The sequence below is a fragment of the Oncorhynchus keta genome, chromosome 23 (assembly GCF_023373465.1).
Source record: "Oncorhynchus keta strain PuntledgeMale-10-30-2019 chromosome 23, Oket_V2, whole genome shotgun sequence".
Taxonomy (NCBI): Eukaryota; Metazoa; Chordata; class Actinopteri; order Salmoniformes; family Salmonidae; genus Oncorhynchus; species Oncorhynchus keta.
The window spans coordinates 31,927,645-31,944,632 of record NC_068443.1 but is presented as its reverse complement, the minus strand read 5'-3'; the positions used below and the strand labels follow the sequence as shown (position 1 = coordinate 31,944,632).

The 16,988-nt window shown below is 41.9% G+C and overlaps 1 protein-coding gene across 1 annotated transcript in view; it reads right to left on the bottom strand.

The window, feature by feature from the left end:
• The window catches only part of LOC118402172 (partitioning defective 3 homolog), a 257,768-nt gene that overhangs the window by 3,756 nt on the left and 237,024 nt on the right, over positions 1 to 16,988 (bottom strand). The window contains 1 exon segment of the mRNA XM_035800167.2: positions 10,456 to 10,610. Coding sequence (XP_035656060.2) covers positions 10,456 to 10,610 — 155 coding nt within the window.

Below are 16,988 nucleotides of genomic sequence, written 5' to 3'. Positions count from 1 at the left end.
TATGCATGAGTGTTCAGGCCTAGAGCACTGCTTATCTCAGGGGCAGGATAAATGGAATAGACTGAATAACATCAACGAACCAGACCTGGGTTCAAACACCATTTGAAATAATTTCAAATCCTTAATCTGTGCTTGATTGAGCTTGTCTGATGGACCAATACAATAGTCACAAAACTGTAAACCCCACCCACCTGGCACTCTAGGCAGGATAGAGCAAACACTCAAAAGTATATGAAAGATTTCAAATAGTATTTGAACCCAGGTCTGCAACTAACAGGCTTTTGTCTCAGAGCCATGCATAATTAGTGGATTTATCAACCAACTGTGAAGAAGAAACCATATTATTTCTGTATTTGAAGAATCATTTGAAGAACCACTATAATGAAAAATGTGTGTGATTACCAGACCTTTGTGTGAAGATGACTGGTTAAAAATATACTGACCAAAAATATCAACTCAACACACAACAATTTCATTGATTTTACAGAGTTACAGTTCATATGAGGAAATCAGTCAGTTTAAATAAATAAATCATGCCCTAATCTATGGATTTCACATGACTGGGAATGAAGATATGCATCTGTTGCTCATAGATACCTTAAAAAAAAGGGCCTCACAATCTCGTCATAGCAATTTGAATGCAAAGAGATACTATCGATAAAAATGCAATCGTGTTCGTTGTCCGTAGCTTATGCCAGTCCATACCATAAACCCACCACCACCACGGGGCAGTCTGTTCACAAAGTTGACATCAGCAAACTGCTCGCCCACACGACGCAATACACGTGGTCTGCGGTTGTGAGGCCGGTTGGATGTACTGCCAAATTCTCAAAAATGGTAGAGAAATTAGCATTCAATTGGCAACAGCTCCGGTGGACATTCCTGTAACCAGCATGCCAATTGCACACTCCCTCCAAACATTGTGTTTTGTGACAAAACTGCACATTTTAGAGTGGCCTTTTATTGTCCCCAGCACAAGATGCACCTGTGTAATGATCATGCTGTTTAATCAGATTCTTGATATGCCACACCTGTCAGGTGGATGGATTATCTTGGAAAAGGAGAAATGCTCACTAACAGGGATATAAACACATTTGTGCACATCATTTCAGAGAAATAAGCTTTTTAATAATTCGGAAATCTTTTATTTCAGCTCATGAAACATGGGACCAACAATTTAAATGTTTCATTTCTATTTTTGTTCAGTGTAGATATGCTTTCTTTCAACCCACAACATACAGCACCAGTCAAAAGTTTGGACACACCTACTCATTCAAGGGTTTTTCTTTATTTTTACTATTTTCTACATTGTAGAATAATAGTGAAGACATCAAAACTATGAAATAACACATAAGGAATCATGTAGTAACCAAAACAAGTGTTAAACTAATTTTATTTTTGAGATTCTTCAAAGTAGCCACCCTTTGCCTTGATGACAGCTTTTCACACTCTTGGCATTCTCTCAACCAGCTTCATGAGATAGTCATCTGGAATGCATTTCAATTAACAGGTGTGCCTTGTTAAAAGTTATTGTGGAATTTCTTTCCTTCTTAATGCGTTTGAGCCAATCAATCTCAGTCAGCTGTGTTGTGATAAGGTAGGGGTGATATACAGAAGATAGCCCTATTTGATAAAAGACCAAGTCCATATTATGGCAAGAACTGCTCAAATAAGCAAAGAGAAACTAAAGTTTCCTCAAGAGCAGTCGCAAAAACCATCAAGCGCTATAATGAAACTGTCTGTCATGAGGAACTCCACAGGAAAGGAAGACCCAGAGTTACCTCTGTTGCAGAGGATAAGTTCATTCAAGTTACCAGCCTCAAATTGCAGTCCAAATAAATGCTTCACAGAGTTCAAGTAACAGACACATCTCAACATCAACTGTTCAGAGGAGACTTCATGAATCAGGACCTCATGGTCGAATTGCCGCAAAGAAACCACTACTAAAAGGACGCCAATAAGAAGAAGAGACTTACTTGGGCCAAGAAACACGAGCAATGGACATAAGACCAGTGGAAATCTATCGTTTGGACTGATGAGTTCCCACAGTGAAGCATGGAGGAGGTGGTGTGATGGTGCTTTGCTGGTGACACTGTCTGTGTTTTATTTAGAATTCAAGGCATACGTAACCAGCATAAGTACAAAAGCATACTGCAGCAATACGCCATCCCATCTGGTTTGCGCTTAGTCGGACTGTCATGAACCCAATTGAAATTATTTGGGATGAGTTGGACCGCAGAGTGAAGGAAAAGCAGCCAACAAGTGTTCAGCATATGTGGGAACTCCTTCAAGACCGTTGGAAAAGCATTCCAGGTGACTACCTCAAGCTGTCATCAAGGCAAAGTGTGGCTACTTTGAAGTATCTAACATCTGAAATATTGTTTCATTTGTTTAACACTTCGTTTGCTTACCACATCATTCCATGTGTGTTATTTTATAGTTTTGATGTCTTCACTATTTTTCTACAATGTAGAAAATAAAGAAAACCCCTTGAATGAGTAGGTGTGTCCAAACTTTTGACAGGTACTGTACATTGAAACACAAACCCAACTATCTACATTAAACCCCAGGTTGAACAATTCCAATGTCTAAAGACGGGTCTCTTCATCCTCCACATATGATTTTATTTCATTGACATAAAAGGACAATTGGGCCGTTTCTCTGTGAGTAATGTAAACCAGATATCTCTTCTCCATTAGATATCATGCCAGTACTGTACATATGATGTAAAAAGAGAAAGCGAGAGGAGGGATGGAGGAGGAACATGTGCCATTAGTGACATTCTCTATGTCCCAAATGGCACACTATTCCATTCCCTCAGTGCACAACCATAGGGCTCTGGTCAAAAGTAGTGCACTATATGGGGAATAGGGTGCCATTTGGGACGCAGTTAGACAGTCAGTGTTCTAAAGAGACCAAAGCTACGGCAGCTGTTGCAGTGGGAGGCCCTTTGGTCCTGCTGTAAATGGCATGCCTTTTGCTGTGTGATCAATGCTGTTTCATTGATGAATATCAATATGGGCTCTCAACAACAACAAATGATACATTTGAATTGGAACCACTTGTTTAGCAAAGCTTCCCCAAGAGGAAACGGACCTTTATCTGAAACGAAAGCTGTTTTTGGACGCATAGGCCATGATTCAGCCATTCAACCAACGACAGCAGTTGTGTGTGTGTGTCTGGGGCCATATGAAATCCATCAAAATCACACAAGCTGATACCAGGCCCCATATTACTCCAAGGCTGTGGTCTGGTCATCCAATGGCATTTTGAAGGTAAACAATCAGATTCTTAAAATAATACAAAACAGGTTTATCCAAACAACTGGCCTTAATAGAATTACAATGAAATTACACCACAAAGCCACAGGATGTTTCTTTGACCAGGCATCGGAGACATTGGTACAATAAATATCCGCTTTAAACAGATCTGCTTCTTCAAATATTTAACAAGCGGGATTCTGTATCAACAACCGAGGATTAAGCAGCATTGATGAAGTACTAGCTCGGAGACTAGGAGATTACATCTTGGTGATAAGTCATTGCTGACTGGAGAATGTAGGGTCGAGAGCATACGGGGGATTTACTGTCACATACACAAAAGTATGTGGACACCCCTTCAAATGAATGGATTTGACCATTTCAGCCACACCTGTTGCTTACAGGTGTATACAATCGACCACACTGCCATGCAATCTCCATAGACAAACTTTGGCTGTAGAACGGCCTCACTGAAGAGTTCAGTGACTTTCAACATGGCACTGTCATTGGACGCCATCTTTCCAATAAGTCAATCGTCCATTTTCTGCCCTGCTAGAGCGGCCCAGGTCAACTGTAAGTGGTGTTATTGTGAAGTGGAAAGGTCTTGATGCAACAACGGCTCAGCCGCAAAGTGGTAGGCCACACAAGCTCACAGAACGGGACTGCAGAGTGCTGAACTGCGTACAAATCGTCTGTTACAAACTGCCACTGGAAGCAACATCAACCCAATAACTGTTCGTCGGGAGCTTCATGAAATGGGTTTCCATGGCAGAGCAGCCGCACACAAGACTAAGATCACCATGCGCAATGACAAGCATCGGCTGGAGTGGTGCAAAGCTCGCCGCCATTGGACTCTGGAGAAGTGGCAACTCGTTCTCTGGAGTGATGAATCACGCTTCACCATCTGGCAGTCGACAGACTAATCTGGGTTTGGTGGATGCCAGGAGAACTCTACCGGCCCAAACGGACAGTGCCTTCTGTAAAGTTAGGTGGAGGAATAATGGTCTGGGCTGTTTTTCCATGGTTAGGACTAGGCCCCTTAGTTCCAGTGAAGGGAAATCTTAAAGCTACAACATTCAATGACATTATAGATGATTCTGTGCTTCCAACTTTGTGGCAACAGTTTGGGGAAGGCCCTTTCCTTTTTCAGCATGACAATGCCCCCGTGCACAAAGCGAAGTCCATACAGAATTGGTTCGTCGAGATCGGTGTGGAAGACCTCGGCTGGTCTGCACAGAGCCCTGTCCTCAACCCCATCAAACACCTTTGGGATGAATTGTAACGCCGACTGCAAGCCAGGCCTAATCACCCAACACTAGTGCCCAACCTCACTTATGCTTGTGGCTGAATGGAAGCAAGTCCACGCAGCAATGTTCCAACATCTAGTGGAAAGCTTTCCTAGAATAATAGAGGCTGTTATATCAGCAAAGAGGGGACCAACTCCTTAGTAATGCCTACGATCTTGGAATGAGCAGGTGTCGACATACACTACATGACCAAACGTATCTCCGGTTACTGTAAAATGTGTCTCTTGGTTCAAACTCAACACTGACTGTACTAGTTAGCATATAGTATCATGGTTCAGCTGCAGAGCAGTTCGACCACACGCTTCCTTCAGTTTCTATGGTCGCTCGCAAGGTATGCAATTTGATGTGGTTGGACCTACTTGTTTTCAACATCTACTAGGCCTTGACAGTTTAGTGTATTGTAATTGTGGAGGGTCTGAGGAAAACCACCCCCTAAAGTTAATTAAAATGATTACAGTTTGCCCCCCCCCCACACACACACACCTGTACACACACACTCATCGCTACCACAAAACATCTACCATTCACAGTCCAGTCAAACTAATTTAGCAGCTTCCCACTACACAAGCATGACCTATCCTATAATCCCTCAGCCAATCACAAGCATGAACTATCCTCTAAACCCTCAGCCAATCATAAGCCACAGACGGACACACCACTTCCTGTAATAACACACATATCACATAGATCAAAGGTAACCACATTATCTCAGATTAGTGTGATCATGTCAGATTACTGGGGCTGGTAACGCAATACAGCCTGGCTGCATCGCAAATGGCAACCTATGCCTTACATCGTGACTACTTTGACCAGGGCCTATAGGGCTCTGGTCAAAAGGGTACTTTATGTAGAGAATAGGGGGTAATTTGGGACGCAGCCCCAGACTATGGTTTCACAACACATCACTGGGGGCACATTGCCTACCCTCCAGGACATCTACAGCACCTTCACAGGAAGGCCAAAAAGATCATCAGAGACATCAACAACCCAGTTACTCAACCCTGCACCTTAAAGGCTGCTGCCCTACATACAGTTGAAGTTAAAGTTTATATACACCTTAGCCAAACACATTTAATCTCAGTTTTTCACAATTAATCCTAGTAAATATTCTCTGTTTTAGGTCAGTTAGGATCACCACTTTATTTTAAGAATGTGAACTGTCAGAATAATAGTAGAGAGAATTATTTATTTCAGCTTTCATTTCTTTCATCACATTCCCAGTGGGTCAGAAGTTTACATGCACTCAATTAGTATTTGGTAGCACTGCCTTTAACCTCTAGTGACTTCCCATCCCGCATGAGGGAAAGTAATTATCGACTGACACTAATTAGCATAACGCAACGGACATAAATATTCCTAGAAAATATTCATATTCATGAAAATCACAAGTGAAATATATTGAGACACAGTTTAGCCTTTTGTTAATCATCCTGTCATCTCAGATTATCAAAATATGCTTTACAGCCAAAGCTAGACAAGCATTTGTGTAAGTTTCTCAGTTTTTCACAATTAATCCTAGTAAACATTCTCTGTTTTAGGTCAGTTAGGATCACCACTTTATTTTAAGAATGTGAACTGTCAGAATAATAGTAGAGAGAATTATTTATTTCAGCTTTCATTTCTTTCATCACATTCCCAGCGGGTCAGAAGTTTACATGCACTCAATTAGTATTTGGTAGCACTGCCTTTAAATTGTTTAAGGGCTGCAATACCGTTAACGGGATTGATATGACAACAGCCAGTGAAAGTGCAGAGCGCCAAATTCAAACAACAGAAATCTCATAATTAAAATTCCTCAAACATACATGTATCTTACACCATTTTAAATGTAATCTTTTTGTTAATCCCACCAACGTGTCCAATTTCACATAGGCTTTACAGCAAAAGCACCACAAACGATTATGTTAGGTCAACGCTAAGTCACAGAAAGATTCTGCCATTTTTCCAGCCAAAGAGAGGAGTCACAAAAAGCACAAATAGAGATAAAATGAATCGCTAACCTTTGACGATTTTCATCAGATGACACTCATAGGACTTCATGTTACACAATAGATTTCAAAAAAACTTTACGGAAAAAGCAAACCATGCAATAATCTGAGAACAGCTTCCAGACAACAAAGGAGCCAAAAAGATATCCGCCATATTGGGTAGTCAACAGAAGTCAGAAACAGCATTAGAAATATTCACTTACCTTTGATGATCTTCATCAGAATGCACTCCATCGACCTACATTTCTTAGCACGTTTGGTAAACAAATCCAAAGTCATGAAGAGCGTTCCCTAGTTGCAGACGAAATGTCAAAAAGTTACGTTACTGTCTGTAGAAACTTGTCAAACTAAGTATAGAATCAATTTTTAGGATGTTTTTAACATATAACGTCAATAATATTCCAACCGGAGAATTCCAAGGTCTGTAGAAAAGCAAAGGAATGGGAGCTACCTCTCTCGTGACCGCGCCTAAGAGCCTGTGGCAATCGACCAGACACCTGGCTCAAACAGCCCTTATGAGCCCCCACTTCACAACAGAATCATCAAACAAGTTTCTAAAGACGGTTGACATCTAGTGGAAGCCTTAGGAAGTGCAACATAACCAATATCCCACTGTGTATTCAATAGGGGCTGGGTTGAAAATCAACTTACCTCAGATTTCCCACTTCCTATTTGGATTTCTTCTCAGGTTTTTGCCTGCCATATGAGTTCTGTTATACTCACACACATCATTCAAACAGTTTTAGAAACCTCAGAGTGTTTTATTTCCAATACTAACAATAATATGCATATATTAGCAACTGGGACTGAGGAGCAGGCCGTTTACTCTAGGCACCCTTCATCCAAGCTAGTCAATATTGCCCCTGCAGGCATAAGAAGTTTTAACTTGGGTCAAACGTTTCAGGTAGCCTTCCACAAGCTTCCCACAATAAGTTGCGTGAACTTTGGCCCATTCCTCCTGACAGAGCTGGTGTAACTGAGTCAGGTTTGTAGGCCTCCTTGCTCGCACAAACTTTTTCACTTCTGCCCACAAATGTTCTATGGGACTGAGGTCAGGGCTTTGTGATGGCCACTCCAATACCTTGACTTTGTTGTACTTAAGCCATTTTGCCACAACCTTTGAAGTATGCTTGGGGTCATTGTCTGTTTGGAAGACCCATTTGGAAGACCAAACTTTAACTTCCTGACTGATGTCTTGAGATGTTGCTTCAATACATCCACAATTTCCTTTCCTCATGATGCCATCTATCTTGTGAAGTGCACCAGTATCTCCTGCAGCAAAGCACGCCCACAATATGATGCTGCCACCCCTGTGCTTCATGATTGGGATGGTGTTCTTCGGCTTGCAAGCCTCCCCCTTTTTGCTCCAAACATAACGATGGTCATTACGGCCAAAAGGTTCTATTTTTCTTTCATCAGACCAGAGGACATTTCTCCAAAAAGTACAAACTTTGTCTCCATGTGCATTTGCAAACCGTAGTCTGTTTTTTTATGGCGTTTTTTTAGCAGTGTCTTCTTCCTTGCTGAGCGGCCTTTCAGGTTACGTCGATATAGGACTCGTTTTACTGTGGATATAGATACTTTTGTACCTGTTTCCTCCAGCATCTTCACAAGGTCCTTTGCTGTTGTTCTGGGATTGATATGCACTTTTCACAGTATGCGGTATGACGGCTGCGTGGTCCCATGGTGTTTATACTTGCGTACTATTATCTGTACAGATGAATGTGGTACCTTCAGGCATTTGGAAATTGCTCCCAAGGATGAACCAGACTTGTGGAGGTCTACAATTGTTTTTCTGAGGTCTTGGCTGATTTATTTTGATTCTCCTCCCATAATGTCAAGCAAAGAGGCACTGAGTTTGAAGGTAGGCCTTGAAATACATCCACAGGTACACCTACAATTGACTCAAATGAAGTCAATTAGCCTATCAGAAGCTTCTAAAGCCATTACATAATTTTCTGGAATTTTCCAAGCTGTTTGAAGACACAGTCAACTTAGTGTATGTAAACTTCTGACCCGCTGGAATTGTGACACAGTGAATTATAAGTTAAATAATCTGTCCGTAAACAATTGTTGGAAAAATTACTTTTGACATGCACAAAGTAGATTTGCCAAAACTATAGTTTGTTAAATTCTTGACGCTACCAATCCCTGTAGCGAGATCATTTTCGTCTGCAACCGCTGAATAGAATAGCGCAACAGTCAAATAATATTACTAGAAAATATTCATATTCATGAAATCACAAGTGCACTATTTTGAAACACAGCTTAGCCTTTTGTTAATCACCCCGTCGTCTCAGATTTAGAAATTATGCTTTACAGCGAAAGCAATCCAAGCGTTTGTGTAAGTTTATCGATAGCCTAGCATAGCATTATGTACACTTAGCATCAGGAAGCTTGGTCACGAAAATCAAAAAAGCAATCAAATTCACCGTTTACCTTTGAGGATCTTCGGATGTTTTCACTCACAAGACTCCCAGTTACAAAGCAAATGTTCCTTTTGTTCCATAAAGATTATTTTTATACCCAAAATACTGACGTTTCTTTGTCGCGTTATGTTCAGAAATCCACAGGAAAGAGCGGTCACGACAACGCAGATGGATATTCCAAATAGTCTTCATAATTTCCACAGAAACATGTCAAACGTTTTTTATAATCATTCCCCAGGTAGTTTTTAAAATATATATTCGATAATATATCAACCGAGTGTGTAGCTTTTTCCATAACAGCGGGAGGAACAATGGCCGCTTCACTCAATTGCGCACCATCTCACTCTGAGAGCCCCCACCTCTTCACTTACACAATGTGATCCTTCACGCTCATTTTTCAAAATAAAAGCCTGAAACTATGTCTAAAGACTGTTGACACCTTAGAGAAGCCACAGAAAATGGAATCTGGTGGATATCCCTTTAAATGGAGGACAGGCATGCATAGGAACCCAGAGGTTTCAAAATAAGAGGCTCTTCCTGATTGGTTTATCCTCAGGCTTTCGCCTGCAATATCAGTTCTGTTATACCCACAGACAATATTTTTACAGTTTTGGAAACTTTAGAGTGTTTTCTATCCTAATCTGTCAATTATATGCATATTCTAGCATCTGATCATGAAAAATAGGCCGTTTATTTTGGGAACGTTATTTTTCCAAACATAAAAATAGTGCCCCCTAGCTTCAAGAGGTTAACAAGAAATTTGTGGAGTGATTGAAAAATTTGTTTTAACGACTCCAACTGTACATAGACATGGAATCAATGGTCTCTTTAATAATGGAACACTAGTCACTTTAATCATGTTAACATACTGTATTCTATTCTACTGTATTTTAGTCGATGCCACTCCGACATTGCACTTCCTAATATTTATATATTTCTTAATTCCATTCTTTTACTTCAGATGTATGCATATTGTTGTGAATTGTTAGATCCTACTGCCCTGTTGGAGCTAGGAACACGAGCATTTCGCTACACCCGCATTAACATCTGCTAAAAATGTGTGAGACCAATAACATTTTATTTGTGCTTGACAGGAATTACCCATTTGTATATGTGGACTGATAATATCAGGCTGATGTTATGTATATGAATGCATAATACCATGGTCACGGCGGTCAGCCAAATGGTTAAGAGCATTGGGCCAGTTACCGAAACATCTCGTCCAAATCCCTGAGCCGACTAGGTGAAAAGTCTGCCGTTGTGCCCTTGAACAAGGCACTTAACCCTAATCGCTCCTGTAATTCGCTCTGGATAAGAGCGTCTGCTAAATGACTCAAATGTAAATTGAAAAAATATAGGGATTATGTTGAACGAGGAAAACATTGTATGGCCTATGTGTGTTCTCTCTCCCTCACTGTTACGCACGCACGCACGCACGCACGCACGCACACAAACACACACCCTCACTCACCGTGGCAGGGAGCTGTACTGTCTCTGCGCCTGTTGGAAGGCGTCTCTCTCCTCCTGCCTCTGTCTCTGTCTCTGCACCTCTACAGACACAGAGTGTCGGCCTGTCTGTTGTCCGTCTGTCTGGTACGGGCTTGGGCCTGTGTTGGTGTTGTTGGGCTGAAAGAGGGAGGGGCCAACATCCTGGTTATTCAACACACACAACTATCCGACACATACAATGCACCAGAGCCTTACATTTAAGAGTGTGGACATTGAGATTCGACCAAATGTATTAGGATGCATTTACAGTGCATCTGTGAATCTATGAATAAATAGAAGGGACTAAAAGTTGGCCAAACTCTCTAAATATATGGCTCTGCAATACTTACCAGGAGCCATCAAGACATGGCCTGGTCTTGTCCTTCACCGTGGCCAGGTCAAACAGAGGTTAGACTGACAGACAGAGAGGAGGACGGAGGAGCATGCTGGTGACGCAGGGTGGACGGAGATGAGATGGATGTTAGTACTGCAGGTGTATACGAAGCCTCTCAGGCGACGCCCTAGCGCAGGTCATTAACCGTCCTGAACAGCCAGAGCAGAGCGCACGCCACGGAACGCCACGGAGGAACAGCGTCGTCATTCACTTATCTCCAGCTCCTCCTGGCATGTGACTGTGGATGCCTCCCAAATGGCACCCTACAGTATAACCTACATTTTTGACCAGGGGCCTAGCGCACTGTATATGGGAATAGGGTGCCATTTGAGCCACACATCCCATATATCCTCCACGGAACACATTGAAACACGTCGAGGAACGACTAACTACCACGCCTTCTTTCTCCTTCCCCATCTTTCATCAGCGAGGAGGTGGGTGTAATGGCTGCGGATCAGTCATAACACAAAGGCTATCTACTATTACTTTGATGGGCCATGCCAAGTATTCATACAGAGTGCCACGCTCTAGTGGTGGAAGGGCCATAAAGCAATTTGTCCCGTCATCGCAGGGAGGACCTCCGAGACACCCACATTAAACCTAATGAATCCTTTTAATCATCGGGGATTGATTGGCATAACCTGCGCTGTCGCACTCTGTTGCCATGGCGACACCAGCCAAGCCATGGACACCTAAAAGGTAGCTCATCTCCATCCATATCGCTAGCGAGATGTGTTCCAGATGTGAATTTCACTGTGCATATTACATATTGCATACGTAAATTACAGTTTGCAATATGGGGTGATTGGATATACTTGATCCCTTTAGTGTCTTGAAATAATAACTTTGTAAGACAAGGAAACAAAGCTAGAAAACCACAACCTATAAAGCTGATCAAGGTATTAAAATGAACGCGGAAGGCGCTAAAATAAAATACAGAGAGGCAATATAAACGCTTCTGGCTGGCGAAAGCAGCCCCCGTGGACGCACTGCTCTTAGTGTGGTAAATGACCGCAATAACGGTTCCCCAACGCAGAAGTAACACAGTCGATCAGTCACTGTGATCGAATTAGCCCAAGGAAACCGTGGTCGTGTTCAGTAGGGCACACCGTAGCAAAAGGTTTTGCAACGCAAAGTGACAATCTGTGTTGTTATTGGACGAGTTTCGGTAGTACCCATTGCCAAAACGTTTCTTCCCTACAGAATTCAAGCCAGATTCCGCCGCTCTCCTCTGGACCATAGTACTACAGTGAGAAATATACCATCCAAAGGGGTAGCAATCAGAGGTAGAGCTGTCTAACCTCCGCTAACCAGGAACACCTAACTAAACAGCATGCAGGACAGGATCATTAGGGAAGTGATTTGCAGCACAACTACAGACATGCTGGATTCCAGACAGCAGGCCCCAGCGGGCTATAGGGGAGATAATGCACAGGGCTGGCCTGACCTGTAATATCAAAGCCTGCTAAGAACACTCACAGTGACAGGGTCAGTGCTTCCACATGGCGGGACTCTCCCTTCATTGTTTACCCTATGGGCCCCAGAATGGAATTCCCAGAACTCTTTTCACCTTGTGTATGTAGAGAAGTCATTCTTCTTACTGACTTGACCATAGAAATAGAATTACTAGAACGGTCATTCCCATTCAAGTCAGCGTTCTGTAATGGGTGGGCCAGCGGCCATATTGAGTGTGGTCTACCCCTTGTGTAATTCTATTTCTTTGGACTTGTGACACTAGTCTAGACCGAACACTATGGCCACTACAGAAGATGTTAATCGAACGTTATGTGCTGAGTCGGTCTCCTCACGCTAAATGGAATGGAGTGGGTGGGGCTGGACTGATGGGGTTAATGTTCTGATATATAGGGCCTCTTAGTCTGATCAATTCACTCTAATAATGAGACGGCTGCAAATGCATTCTGCGTCCCAAATAGCACCCTATCCACTATATAGTGAACAAAGCATTGCACAATGAATGTTCAAGTGCATGACTTTTTCCACATTTGGTTATGTTACAGCCTTATTCTAAAGTTGATTAAATAAATAAAAAACCCTCAGCAAAAAAAAAACAGAAATACATGATATACTTGGGTATTCAGACCCTTTGCTAAGAGACTCGAAATTGAGCTCAGGTTCATCCTGTTTCCATTGATCATCCTTGACATATTCCTACAACTTGATTGGAGTTCACCTGTGGTCAATTCAATTGATTGGACATGATTTGGAAAGGCACACAAATAAAATCACCTGTCTATACAAGTCCCACAGTTGACAGCGCATGTAAGAGGAAAAACCAAGCCATGAGGTTGAAAGAATAGTCCGTAGAGCTCTGAGACAGGATTGTGTCGAGGCACAGATCTGGGAAGGGTACCAAAACATTTCTGCAGCATTGAAGGTCCCCAAGAACACAGTGGCCTCCATCATTCTTAAATGGAAGAAGTTTGGAACCACCAAGACTCTTCCTAGAGCTGGCCGCCTGGCCAAACTGAGCAATCGGGGGAGAAGGACCTTGGTGAGGGAGGTGACCAAGAACCTCATGGTCACTCTGACAGAGCTCCAGAGTTCCTCTGTGGAAATGGGAGAACATTCCAGAAGGACAACCATCTCTGCAGCACTCTACCAATCAGGCCTTTATGGTAGAGTGGGCAGCAGGAAGCCACTCCTCAGTGAAACGCACACGACAGCCGGTTGGAGTTTCCCAAAAGGCAACCCTCAGACCATGAGAAACAAGATTCTCTGGTCTGATAAAACCATGATTGAACTCTTTGGCCTGAATGCCAAGCGTCACGTTTGGAAGATTCCTGGCACCATCCCTACAGTTAAGCATGGTGGTGGAAGCATCATGGAGATGTTTTTCAGTGGGAGGGACTTGAAGCCTACTCAGGATCGAGGAAAAGAAGAATGGAACAAAGTACAGAGAGATTACTGATGAAAATCTGCTCCAGAGCGCTCAGGACCACAGACTGGGGGTTAAGGTTCACCTTCCAACAGGACAAAGACCTTAAGAACACAGCCAAGACAACGCAGGAGTGGCTTTGGGACAAGTCTCTGAATGTCCTTGAGTGGCCCAGTCAGAGCCCGGACTTGAACCCAATCTAACATCTCTGGAGAGACCTGAAAATAGCTATGCAGCAACGCTCCCCATCCAACCTGACAGAGCTTGAGAGGATCTGCAGAGAAGAATGAGAGAAACTCCCCAAATACAGGTGTGCCAAGCTTATAGTGTCATACCCAAGAAGACCCAAGACTGTAATTGCTGCCAAAGGTGCTTCAACAAATGATTGAGTAAAAAAGTATTTAAAAAAACTGTTTTCGTTTTGTCATTATGGGATAATTGTGTGTAGATGGATGAGGGGGAAAAAATGATTTAATCAATTTCAGAACAAGGCTGTAATGTAACAAAATGTGGAAAAAGTCAAGGGGTCTGTATACTTTCTGAAGGCACTCTATATGCACAGGGAGCATAATTGAGTTTTCAGCGACATATGTTACCATTTTCCATAATTTGGCAATCAGTATGGCAGAGGAAAAAAAAATCTAAGAACACAAAATTACTGTTGATTACTATGTGGTTCTGTAAGACGTTGGTTATTCTGTTATTTAGAAATCAATTGTGATGGCAATTATGTCTGACTCCCTTCAATGGTGCGGTCATGGGAACAGGGTAACTTTGCTTTCTATCAGTAATGTAAATAAACAACGTGATGGTATTATCAAGGACTTTAAATCGGCAATCAGCAGTTGAAACAAAGTGATTTGGTAAAAAGCGGAGTGTAGGGGCTGGAGAAATGTGACCGCTCTCAAATTCAGACAGCTCTGGATGCAAGGACGAACCATCCATGACATCAAATGTATAGTTGAAACCATGTTTTGAGGCTATGTAGTGTTTGTTACATTTACATTGTTTACAAACATTGGAGAAAAACAAGCTTATATTTCGGGTTCTGATGGGGTACGACAGCTGAACTAAGCTCATGTGGCATTTATAAGTAATATTCTTCAACAATCAATGGGTACATATCATTTATAAGTGGGAAAAAAATGGATGAAGCAACTGCAGATTGCTCCTTTAATGACTATGCCTGAGTCCAAAATAGCACCCTATTCCCCTAAGGCGCTGGGCAGTAGTGTACTATACAGGGAATAGGGTGCCATTTGGGACACAACCGATATGTACATGCTTGACTGTGTAGAGCAACACAGCGCAGCTTGAAAGCCCTTCCCCACACACATGGCACACTCAGTGTCTCAAAACAAGACCAAGCTTTTTATTTGATTTATCATCATCACCTCTAAATGAAGCCCAGGGCCCGTACGCATGAATCGCCTCAGGGTAGGAGTGCTGATCTAGGATCAGTTCTGCATTTTAGATCACAGTGAATGATCCTAGCTCAGTACTCCGAATCTGATACACCTGATTCATACAGCCCCAGAGGTCAAATGGAGTCTGTTCATGAGCTCTCCGTTTACAACTGTTAGAAAACTCATTCAAATCAATCCTTAGACAACGCCATACAAAAGATTAGAAAAAACGGTACATGTTGACAGTCTAAAAACAACATCACACGCATATAGAGGCCTAAGAGACGAAAATTGAATTAGTACAAATGTACTGCATAACAACGTATAGGAGTAATACAGCCAAATATTTAAATACACACAGCAGTGGTTATAGGACAAAAGACAGGACACAACAATATATACATATTCTCGAAATATTAAAAAGTAGTGACTTTGAAACATTAGGCAAATTATTTTGCTGATCATTCATAATTTGACGTTGTAACAGACAGAATGTAAAATGTATACTTAAGGCATACTGCTGGTGTGGAAGAATAGGACATAGTGTAGTCTTTACCTAGGAACCAGAGACCTTCAATTACATCATAGAAAGGTATTCTGTAAGAATTATCAAGGCATTTCCAATGTTTTCCAATTGTAATTGCTTGAATTATCACTCATCCTATTTTGGTGGCCATGCCAACAAAAGAGAACAAATTCAAAAAAATCCACAACGCCCAAACCTCTTCTCTAAAAAGGCACAGTTAAAAACCGACAATTGCGGGGGTGCTTTCTTATCACACAGAAAGCACCCCCACAATCAGACACACAGATAGGAGTCCATTGGTCCTTGAGAAGGTGGGCGGGTCCTTGTTTTGTGAGAGACAGACAGACAGACCAACAGATGGCATTGATGGCAGATGGGATGAGAAGGGTGGTGCGACGGGGTTGGTGGTCGTGACGGGTGGGGTTAGAGGTCAGGTGAGCGTGCCAGAGGGTCACATGCTCCTAGACGCATGCAGGTGGAGATGTTGGTTGCAACCAAAAAGGCACCCTATTTTCCATGTAGTGCACTACTTTTAACCAGGTCCCATAGGCCTCCAGCCAAAAGTAGCGCTCTAAATAGGGAATAGGATGCCATTTGGGACTTAACCGTTGTTGTAAGAGTTATTGGGTCGTTCCATATGATTTGAAACCCTTTCTGCATCCTTTTTGATTTGAATTTAACCTTTCATACATGTTTGCGGTGGTAGACTTTTCGGACCTGAATGCCAAAACATTCAAGAGACCATTTTGCATACCCCACCGTAACATGAGAAATCCATGTTTTCATCACTGAAAAAGAAAAAATGTTGAGTTTGATATGATTTAAATGCTTACAAACAGGATTGTCAAAGTATTTTATAATTTTAACTTTGAGCACTTCTGGGTCACTCCACAAAGCGTGCCTTTTGCGTGCATCCCTTTGATATTTTATGTAGAATTTGTGCGCCAATATTGGATTTTAAAAGCCTGTTATATTAAATGAAGTGCTCTTTAATATATACCACATGGATAATTAAATAAATCTGATTTTTATATTAATAAACACTAAAGTACCAAAATTCAGCATTTTGACATGTCCCACCATACACCCTCTGACTTCTAAGAAGATTTTTTACCCATTTTACCCGAACATTTCTCTACTTAACACCAACATTTCTACATGTTTTCAGCATCATTCTAAAGCCCTAGTTATTTAGTTGCTGTGACAAAGTAATTTCTGAATATTATTATTCATTTTATGTTATTAGTGATTCTTTTAAAAGGTCAACCCTGTTACACTGAACTCTCGTTTTAAT